At 30.2% G+C, this 11,533-nt stretch overlaps 1 protein-coding gene and 2 non-coding genes across 3 annotated transcripts; all 3 read right to left on the bottom strand.

The window, feature by feature from the left end:
• Positions 1–5,300: 5,300 nt before the first annotated feature.
• On the bottom strand, positions 5,301–9,068 carry LOC7463133 (uncharacterized). Its single transcript, XM_002321674.4, has 2 exons — positions 8,751–9,068; positions 5,301–5,591 (listed from the first exon to the last, which is right to left on the bottom strand). The coding sequence occupies exons 1-2, from the start codon at positions 8,788–8,790 to the stop codon at positions 5,386–5,388; spliced, it is 246 nt and encodes an 81-aa protein (XP_002321710.3). The 5' UTR covers positions 8,791–9,068; the 3' UTR covers positions 5,301–5,385.
• On the bottom strand, positions 6,582–6,671 carry LOC112324404 (small nucleolar RNA snoR114). The gene has a single exon (XR_002978261.1). It is a non-coding gene; the product is annotated as a small nucleolar RNA snoR114 (small nucleolar RNA).
• Positions 6,677–6,747, bottom strand: TRNAG-GCC (transfer RNA glycine (anticodon GCC)). Its single transcript has one exon. It is a non-coding gene; the product is annotated as a tRNA-Gly (tRNA).
• Positions 9,069–11,533: the final 2,465 nt, after the last annotated feature.

Here is an 11,533-nt window from a genome sequence, read left to right as displayed (position 1 = left end):
GAACCACAGTGTTTTATTCATTTAAATAAAATTATATGTGTAATAATTGATGATTATGATTAAAGTTTTATGATTAAATTGATTTTAAAATAAAAATCATATCCATTTTAATATGATATATCTATCAGTACCCATAATTTTATTTAGGGGGATGGTTTCTAAACCTAAGATATCAAATTTATCGAAATTATTATGGAGATTATCATCAATCCTCTTTAAAATAAATTTTTATTATAAGATAAAGATTAAGAGAAACGTGATAACATTTTAAGAGATAAACATGGATTAAAAAGATTGATTAAAAAACAAATCTTGAGAAAACATTGTAGAACTTGAGGGATTAGAGAAGCAATTAACTCAAATATATGAACGAGGAGAAAGAGATAATATTTGAATCAAAGATATAATGATTGTACAGTGCAAAATGTCCTGCCTTTATAAAAAAAAATTAAAATAGGAGTTTCAACTTATTAATAAAAACCTAAAAGTGCTTAATGTTTTATCATAAATATTGTCTATTCGACCAGTATTTTATTTTTTTTAGTTTCTATAATTTTTTATATTTGGAGCTTTAATCTTTCTTTCTTTTTTAGTTGATCCTTTAATATTGTTTTGATTTTATGATTAGTCTTGCTTTTTTTTTTTCATACTTACGTATAGGGATCTCGATATGCTAAGGAGATGTTCTGTCGCTCAGTTAATCCTTGGTTTGTAAAAAAAAATCAATTTTATTTATTTTGAATAATTATAACTTTGTGGACCAAATTTAAAGATTAAATTAATATCTAGTCTCTTTATTCTATCAAAATCAAGGAGTGATTTGCATAATCAAGGGGGAATTCATGTGCCTTTTTTAATTTTGATCTTTCAACTTTTATTTTTCAATTTGATCCATTCACATTAGCATTATTTGATATTTGACTTGATAGTTTATTTTGGATGCCTGACACGAGGACCTCGCAATATTAAGAGAAATATTTAGGGCGCGGTTGATACTTGATTTTGCAAAATAAAACAAAATTTGATCAATATAAAATAATTAAGTGTTAAAAAATCAAAATTAAAACTAAAATAAATATTGAGATAATATATTTTCATGATATTGTCGATAGTTTATCTTTTAGTAAACCTAATCATAACATTCATAGAAACCTCGAAAGGGCTTAATAAATCGTGAATAAAATATTTATAGAAATTAATAGAACTTTCTCCACCCAACAAATCATAATTTCTTTCAGATAAGGGTTCTTTCTATATATATATAAAAAAAAAACATTCTCTGAATGAACAACATGCGGGTTCCTATAACAAGGTATGATGACAAACAGCAGTTTTGCAGCTAATTTTAGGTGCTGATTTTGAATGAGTCCACAAGAACAAAAAAACAAAAACAAACAAAAGCGTGGTGATGATGCATACAGCTAGCTATACAGGTGGGGAGGCTGTGATGCATATTCAATAACAATTCGAAACGTAGATAACTTTATATCAAAGAATTAATGGTGACATTTTGAGATGATGTGATCAGATGAAAAGGGCGATGGAAATGGACCAGAGGTGGGGCTGGCAGGATAATATTTTAACTCGAGAAGCCAACTCTTTATTCCACTTTTCTCAGAAAAGAAGGGGAAGAAACCTCCTCCTTTCTCTCTTTCTTCGACTTGTGGATAGTGTTGTCTACTTGTAATTCGTCGGAGGCGGCTGCTACGTGTTTTGAATTTTCAATAAAGCCTCCAATGGAGTTTACCAAGAAACGATGTGGATCCACTGACCAAACAAATTCAAACATCGAGTTGTAGGGCAGCAGCAGCAGGGAGAGCACTAAAACAAATGGGGGTGGTTTATTTTTTTAATTGATTAGATAAAAATTCTCTATCTTACCTCTATTGGGTATAGCGCGCGGGTCGAGACCGAGATCGTGAGTTCGAGCTACATCTTGGGTGCTAGTATTTTTTTTTATTAATGTAGGTGTTTGAGCCAGCTTGATGCATCTCGACTAATCCCACGGGTTCTGAAGTTAACGATCATGTAAGTCTCCAGTGACCATCATATTAACAACCACAGGGCTCGAACTTGAGACCACAGGGGGAGCAAACCTCTTGGTCTCAAGTTTTTACCATTGGGTCACCTACTAGATGATTTGGGCCTTAGTATTTTTATTTAGACGATAGATGACCTGTTATTTATGTATTTTTTTTTCCAAATAAAAAGCAGGAAAACAATTATTGGATCAGGAGCATGTGCCCGACTGTTTGTTACAGGCTTAGTTAGTGTGGTTGGGCTCTCTTTTTTTTTTCTTTTTTTTTTCAATTTTACAGTTTGAGGTGGGGTTTTTTTAATTGAATTTTTTTATTAAGTATTAGGTTAATGATAAATTATTTTTTATATTTTTTTATCATATAATAAAATAAAATAAACAATTCAACTTAATGGAGTCGATAACCCGGGTCGTGGGTTTAGCAGGTTGACTAAGGTTAACATGCTATGTTTCTTCTTTTTTTTCCTTTGATTTGTTTTAGGTCTGCCCAGCTAACAAGATTATATTATGACAACTCTCATGCAATTTAATTTAAAACCTGAGCTAAGCAAATAGTTAGGTCAAGTGTTTTCAAGTTTCAATTATTGTGCCAAGTTTAATGATAAAATCAAAAAGTTTTTTATAGTCTATTTATTACTTTTTTACATTAAAAATATTTTTGGTTAAGTTGTAGTGAGAGCGCGGGAAATAAACTAGTTGGTTAATGATTCTTTAAAATCTCATAAAATAAGTAATATTTTGGGTAATTATTAAAAAAAAACCGGGTAGAATTAATAGGATAAAAAATCCAAATCATACTTTCTTAAAATCTTTCAATTATAAATTCAAAAAATTAATGGACATGCAATTTTCCTTCGATTTTATTTTATTTTGACCTGTCAAAATTCTTCTTGGATCTAGTCCTTTTACATAATTGCAATTTTTAAAATATTTGAGGTAAAAAAATATAACAGATAATAAAATTCGTCTTACCCAAATCATCAAATTAGTCGGATAAGAGAGAAAGAACTAATCAGGAATGCTCACCCTAATTATGTGAATGGCAAGTCTTGTGTGGCAATGAAGCTATGGATTACACGTAACATCAAAGGTAACCTGATCGCCACGCTACTGCCTTAGGCCCTTAAGCAGTGATCTATACTTCTCGAGTGCAAGATCCAGCAACCACAATATTATTATTTTTTTATTATTAATGTTACTGTTTAAATAACTTGTATCTCGAATAATTTTTATGGATTTTAAAATTAATGATCATATAAGCTTCCAGTGACCCTGAAATTTATGAGACTCGAACTGATGATCTCTAGGAAGCAAATTTAGAACTTGATAAGTTAAGCTATACCCTTCAGGGATACAACCATAACATCATTAGACGCATAGGTGGGTGACAGACAGTCCTTAAAGGGTCGGTGCCCACGGCTGCGGAAAAAAAAACACATCAATATGTTTATATAGCATGTTGCTACATCAAAGACAAGTTCTTTAATAATGAGTGATGAAATAAGGTCATGGGTGGAATATGACCTGTTTGTTTTTGTGTTTTAAAAATGAAAAATTTTAATATTTTAATTTTTTTTATTTTAGATTAATATTTTTTTGGTATTTTCAGATCATTTTAATATGTTGATGTCAAAAATAATTTTTAAAAAATAAAATTTTTTTTAATACATTTAAAAAAAACACTTAAAAAAAAAAATACCACACTTTCTAAAAGGTACTAATTCTAGCAAATCTCGCTAACCAATCAGCTACTGTGTTCCCTAACCTGCTAATACAACATAGTTTAAACTTGGCATTAAGACATGAATTATTATTATTTTTCTTGAAGATTATTTTTTAATTTTTTTTAATTATTTTGATGTGCCGAGGTTAAAATAATTTTTTAAAAATAAAAAATATATATTATTTCAATATATTTATAAACAAAAAAACACTTTAAAAAACAACCACCACAATAATCTCAAGCAACCTAAACATTTGTTTTATGTCACTATCTCCTATGTCGACTCATTATTATTTTGCAATATAGATATAAAACCCGGCTAGCAGGTGAACCTAGATCCTAGGTCGACTAAATTTTATTTTGAACCGGTTTTTTTTATTAAAATAATATCATTATTATTTTTTAAAAAAACTCTGAAATGTCGTTGTCTCAGGAATTATAAGTTGGATTGATCCGACAACCCATGAATCAACCCGCCTAACTTCCAACATAAGTTATGAGCCGTTAGCCTTTTAAATGTTTTGCAAAATCTCCTTTTGCCGCGACCAAGGAGCTTGTTAGCCTTGTTTCCAAAGGGACTCGAGGCTGGAGACATTGGGCTAAAGTCATTGCTTCTGGAATAGATCAGATTAGAAAGCCCTTGAAAGGGGCCCAACTCCCAAGCCCGTTGTTACCAAAGTCAAATTTGAATTTTTTTGCAAATTTTTTTATTATTCAGTTTTTTATTATTGAATATAATTTTAAAAATTATAAACGAAATATATTAACTAATTAAATCCAAATATATAAAAAATAATAAAAATAACAACTAGTTTCATGGCATCATTTATTTCATTTTAATAGCACCGATGACTTGAAATAAATTTTTATTATATTACATTCCTATCAGATTTTCAAGATAGAATCTCAATCTTAATTATAAATTACGTAACCACATCATGATATTCTTATGATACTCTCAACCCCGTTTACCAACGACCAATCGTTTCTCAGTGCTCCTCTTTCTAGTCAGCATGGTTCAACAAATGCTCAATTACAACTTCTATTTTATTGCTTATTAAAGGTTGTTTGGCGTGCTGTTGAAACGCAGTTTTGTAAATTTTTTTATTTTATTTTTAAATATATATATTTTTTATTTTTGATAGGTTAATATCAAATTTTAAAAATATTAAAAATTATTTTAATACATTTCTAAATAAAAAAAAAACTTTTAAAAAATAATTTAATCTCAAACTCCCTTTTAATAGCAAAAGTTATTCAAGCTGAGATCCTGATCTACACACTCACACAGTATACAGCATTTTTTCATGGGCCAAACAAGACCTAAACTCGAGAACAGTGAAGTGTCGGTCCTCAAAACTCATCTCAGCAGATAGGAATGATGATCACATGTTTACTTCCAGGTTTCAGCGTACAACAGATAGAAATCAATACCAGACGCAGAAATCATACTCTGTATGGATAGTTTATATCAGTACTGCTCAAATCCCATATAATCACCAGATTATTTAAATAAAAAAAAAACTAAGAAGAACCATATCAACAATAACAAAAGTTCTATAAACTTGGGAGAAAAAACAAAAGGGCAAAAGAAGAAGAAGAAGAAGAAGAGGGACTACAAGAATTACTTAGCGGCATAGATGTGAACACCAATGGCAACAAGGAAGATAGTGATGAGCCCAGAAAAAACAATAGCATGTACAGCAATGGAAGCACCACTTGTCTGCATATTCCCAAACTCCACCACCCTGCTCTTTCCAGGTATCTGAAACAGCAGCCCCGGTGTTAACAGCACAAACAGCACCACTGCTACTATCACTGGCCCCCAATCTGCCATATCAAAAAAGAGAGAAGAAATTATAAGAGAGAGTATAAGAGAGAAATGGTGGGCTTGTTGAAAAGAGGGTGGAAATATGGAGTTCAACGAGGGGGGTATGTATCGATATAAAAGCCTTCTTTGCATAACGTGTCCGTGCATTCTCTTTTTTTAACGGCTCGGATCTTCCTGACATGTTAGTTAGCGTTTCATATTCTAATAGTTATTGTTTTTTTGTTTTAAATGATATTTTAAAAAATATATATATCTTGTTTGAAAATTTATTAGAATAATATTTTTTATTTTTAAAATTTAACTTTAACATCAATAAAAAATCATAAAAAATAATTTGAAACAAAAATAAATTCTCAAAAAAATTTAAAAATATTTTTTGAATAAAAAAACAAACACAATATTGACTTAAAAAATTAAACTTGGATGAATGTTTATAGACAAAAAAAAATATGATTTGCTCACCTGATGATGATCCTTTTACCTAGATGGAATAAAATACGTGGCAGTTACAATAGAAAATAATATGTTTTTATGGCCTTTTAAAATATCTAAATTGTTGATATGATTTTTTAAATAGTGTAAATATGATTTTTTTTATATACATTATAATAATCAGAAATTGGCTCTCTCCTTTTAGATGTACTTGGGTTAATTAAGTATAATATAATAAAGGTTATATAAGACCCGTTTGTTTGCTACAAAGTAGTTTTTTTAAGAAAATAAATTCTGAAAAAATAAATTATTTTCTGATGTTTGGTAATATAATAGAAAATAAGTTGAAAAATACTTTCCAGTAGTTGGTTATGTCATTAAAAATGAGTTGAAAAATAACTTATTAATATTTTATTTTTTTAAATAATAAAAAATACATCTTAGATGTACTTAGGTTAATTAAGTATAATATAATAAAGGTTATATAAATATAGTTCATATTGTTTTGCATCTCCTTGTTCATATAATAAGGGCTCAAAAAAAGTGAGAAATAAAACAAGCTCAGATGCACTCTTTGTCGTCGGATGGAGATCAGACGGTAGTGATAGACCCTATCATCACAATGAGCACAGACTTCCTCACAGCTTGTGAATGCACCAGCCGGGAATCGAACCCGGGTCTGTACCGTGGCAGGGTACTATTCTACCACTAGACCACTGGTGCTTGTTGAAATAAGTGTGATATATATTGTATTTGTAGTCTTAAGTTTCAATGAAATCCACCGCACAGGCTTCGATTATTAAAAAAACGCATAACCAGCCCAAAATCTTATTTCAATTAAATTAAATGATTGTTCATACAATAAGCACGTAAGTTAAACTAGGAATAAAAATATAATGTTAATTACATTAAATTTGATGTTGATAAGTAAATATATCAAATGTTCTTTAGGGTTACATAGAAAAGAACTCCTTCTATGGGTTCGGTTTAAAATGAATAGAGGTTTTGAGTAAAATTATAAATGAAATATTTTAAAATATTAAAAAAATATTTTTTATTAATTTTTATACATGTCTGACAAGTTGGGACTTTGAGCGATCTTCAATTTATATTTGTAGTTTTTTTTTTGTTAAGTAGAGGTAATTTTTACAACATAGTTTAAACTTGGCATTAAGGCATGAATTCTTTTTTTTCTTAATATTTTTTAATGTTTTCTAATTGTTTTGATATGCTAAAAAAATTATTTTGATCATTTTTTTACTACAAAAAAATTTCCTGCAATATTCACAATTTTTTTTTTATGTTTCAAGAAAAATTGGTCTGACCTGTGGTGGAGCTCGGGTCAAAGGACTAGTTAATTAACAAAAACTGAAAGAGGTAGTTCTTTTACTATGAACCACCTTACAAAATACTATTCATCGCAATATAGTTTTTCTTTGTATTGTTTTTTAAATCTATGCTTTTTTTTTTGTAATTCTATCATTCAACATTTGATTATTGAAAATAAAGCTTTTATGGTTTGTTGTGATTTACCTTCCATGTGGTTATTTCAATCTCATGACTCGTGTCGCGTGTTTGATGGATTAACTCGATTGATTGTAGTTTTTTTTTTATTGGTATTTTTTTCAATTTTATAATTCAAAATTGGTTTAATTGGGAATAAAGTTTTATGATTGGTTTTGATTTTTTTTCTAAGAAATTATTTCGGTATCATGTCCTAGGTCACGGGGTTTGCAAGTTATCTAGGTAGACTTGAGTTTTTTTAATATGTTCATTTCTATATTGGATTTTTTTTTCAATTTCATCATTTAAAAATGGATTTATTAGGAAATAAACCTTTATATTTTTTTAGTTATCATGGTCTCATAACTCAAGTCGCCTGTTTGACGGGTTAACTCGCTTAGGTTATTTTTCAATTTACTTTTTATGAGGTTATATCAGTCTCCTATTTATGAGTTTGACAAATTAATCTGAATTAACCTTAGTCATACTTTTATATTCTCTTTTTTAATTGATTTTTTTTAATTCCATCATTAAATATTGAGTTGATCAGGAATTAGGCTGTATAATTTATTTCAATTTACTTTCTACATAGTTATCTTAATCTCATGACCCAAGTTATTTTTTTTTGTTTTTTTAATTGATTTCTTTTTAATTTTATCTTTAAACATTAGGTTGATTGGAAATTAGACTTTATAATTTGTTTAATTTTCTTTATATGAGTTTACCATAGTCTCATTACTCGAGTGGTCGCAAACTTGACAGGTTAACTTGGGTTGATCTAAGTTAATTCAATATATTGTCCCCTCAATATTTGAAAAGAAAAGTATGTTATTTTGAATTTTCTTAATCGAATTATGTTTTTACTGGTCATTTGAATTGTTTTTGGATCCAGAAAGTTGATCGGGTCACATCAGATCTAATCCCATATAATTATTTTTTTTACTAGAAAAATATTATATATTTCTTTTTTAGATTTAAAAAATAAGAATCTAACCAACAATCTAGTCATCATCTAAGCAGTAAGAAATAGAATTAGTGTTGACAATTCCTTAGAGAACTCACAAAGTTTCAGGTAAATCAATTTGCCATGTACATGGAGATATCAAAAATCAAATTACCTAAATCAATTTGCCATGTACATGGAGATATCAAAAATAAACAAAAAATAAAAAAAAAATGCAACAATTATAAGAACACAAAAAGAATCTAAAGACAAATCTTACTTCCAACTGATCCTGTAGATGATGATTTTGCTTGTAGCATATTAACCAGTGTAAATGCGAATGCCCAGTGCTAAAATGAGGATGGTAAAGACAACGAAGAATATGAGGGTGTGGACAACAATGGCCTTTCCGTTGGTTGTGAAGCTGCTGAACTCCAGGTTTCGTGTGTTCCCGGGTACTTGGAATAACAGGCCAGGAGAGAGCAGAATGAAGAGCACAAAACCCAGCAATATAGGTGCCCAGTCTGCCATTGTTGGATTCTTTCTCTCAAAGACCTCCTCCTTCAAGATCAATTGAAGAAATGCAGACAAGAATTTTCTTCTTGGTTTCGGTACTGCAGCACTGCAAGACCCTTTATAGATGTTATATTCCACTGCCATACGGTGAGGTTCGAAGAGAAGAAGATTCCCACGCAAAGAATCCTTTATATGTTTTTCCTTCTTCTTTAAAGGGGAGAGTTCAGTGCATCATCCACGACCTGAGATGGATGATATCTCCTTGCTGGGGTTAGGCATATTCTCCTTTAGAATGGTCCTCGTCGGTGGCTTTATCAATAAATTGTTGTGTTCTAATGATCAAGAAAATAGACAATCAAACAATTAATTCTGTAAAAATAAAGTGATGACCAGAAACAAATTGGTTCTGAGATTAGTGCAGAGCAGTTTAGCCAATGGATTGCTATTGTTTAATAGTACTATTTGTGCGTGTATTACGTGTCGAGCAAAACATTCTGTAAATTCCAAATCATAATTTGGATAGGCGTCGATGGTATTGAGTTGGCCACTAAATTGGTGGCCAGTGTTTCTCAATAGCCGGGATTAATTTTTTTTAATGTTTGCTGGCGTGTTTTAAAGAATAAAATAAAATTATATTTATAATAGAAAAACATTGATAATAAATGAATTGATTTTTAAAAAACAAAGATGGTAACCATAATTAGAAAAAAAGAAATGCTTGTCAAAAAGGGAAAAAACACATAGTTGAATTCTAAGATAAATCAATATAATAAATTATATTGTGAGGTCGAGCAAACGTTATGGGACTAGTAAGTTAAGTTTAACATGTTAAAGTGGTGTTTGACAGTGTGGTAAATTACTTTTCAAAGTGTTTTTTGCTCAAAAATACATTCAAATAATTTTTATTTTATTTTTTGATATCAACACATCAAAACGATATGACAAACATAAAAAAATAATTTTAAGTAATTTTTTTAATAAAACTCTATTTGGAATGCAATTCCAAACAACATCGAAAAAAATAAATATTAGTTAACAAAAAGAGGTCCAAAAAACTAAAACACCTATACAAAAGAATTGAAAGGAAAAATTTAATTATACAAAAGAATAAAAAACAAAAAGAAATAGCAATGATGAGAAAGAGAATCAAATTTTATATAAAAAATCAATAAGATGAAAAGTTAGAATTTTGAATTAAATGGAAAAATTAAATTCACAAAAAAAATTCAAAACAAAAATTAAAATTAAAAAAATAAGGACCAAATACATAATTTATCTCCTATTAATTAAATAATAACCAATATACTCTATGAAAAAAAAAACTATATTACCTCCGATAAAAACCAACCCAATATAGCACCATTTTCCTCAATTTAATTAACACCATGCTAATCTCAACATAGGTGTGTTATCCAAACTGTGATAGATCCTAAAAAGCACTTTGCTGAGTTGTCTCGCGTGCGCTGTGAGTTAATTAAGCTAAGCTCGGTTGTCTTTTGGCGCTTTGATTTTGGTTTGTTTTTTTTTTTTACTTACTTGAAATATAATTGTCTGAAAACTTATTCATAAAAGACCTGAATCATTAGATTATTAAATCAACTTACCAACAATATTATTATTATTTTTATTCTTAAAGTTAACTTAATCATATTTAATTAGGTTAATTAAGTCACGATCAAGTTAACTAGTAACATAAAGCCGATGTTGAATATGGCTGAAATCATGAATTTTTCAGGTCAATCCATCCGGGTTAAGGTTCAATAATTGTGTTTACGAGAAAGGATTAGTTGAAAACAAGTTGTCAGTGAACAAGGATTGCAAAATGAGCAGGAGGGCTGACACGTCATAAATAAAATGGTGACGTGTGGGTCATCAATGTTGCATTTCACGCGCTCAATGGGGATTAATTTTACAGTCACAGCCACCACTGCAGCTCCAACCATCTAGAACCATCTAGGTTGTGGCATAATGGTAAGAGTTTGGGATCAAGAGGTTTGCTTCCTCTATAGTCTCAGGTTCGAGCCCTGTGGTTGCTCATATGATGGCCACTGGAGGCTTACATGGTCGTTAACTTCAGGGCCCGTGGGATTAGTCGAGGTGCGCTCAAGCTGACCCGGACACCCACGTTAAACTAAAAAAAAAATAAAAACAAAAAGCGGTCATCGGAAAAGAAATGATCAGGACAGCCACTCTCGTCCCTCCACTTATAAATGACATTAAGCAGTCTCTCTCTCTCTCTCTCCCCGTTTCTTTTACCTCCATCCACCAAATTCTCCACCACCGCGCCGCGCCATCGAAACCACCTGAAACACTGTAGTGGCCAATAGCACCTGCATAAACAAACGAACTCAAAACAGTCTCTCTCCGACATGAAAAACCATCATCAATCACGGCGGCACGACCAAACATAACTAATGCAGCTGCATATGCTCGGATCTGGTGTGCTGGGGTTGCATAAGTTAATTTTTTTTAATGCAATCATGGGTATTGATAAAAATAAATAATTTTTTTATAATTAATCCATCTCAATGAAAATATGAATCAACT

Source organism: Populus trichocarpa, chromosome 15 (genome assembly GCF_000002775.5).
Source record: "Populus trichocarpa isolate Nisqually-1 chromosome 15, P.trichocarpa_v4.1, whole genome shotgun sequence".
NCBI classification, from domain to species: Eukaryota; Viridiplantae; Streptophyta; class Magnoliopsida; order Malpighiales; family Salicaceae; genus Populus; species Populus trichocarpa.
This window is presented reverse-complemented; position numbering and strand designations above follow the sequence as displayed.

What these genes read in the sequence shown, in the direction of transcription:
- LOC7463133 (XM_002321674.4), bottom strand. Translation starts at nt 8,790, where the DNA reads ATGCTACAAGCAAAATCATCATCTACAGGATCAGTTGGAA. An exon ending in ATCTACAGGATCAGTTGGAA is followed by an intron (nt 5,592 to 8,750) that starts GTAAGATTTGTC and finishes TTGATATGGCAG; the next exon opens with ATTGGGGGCCAGTGATAGTA.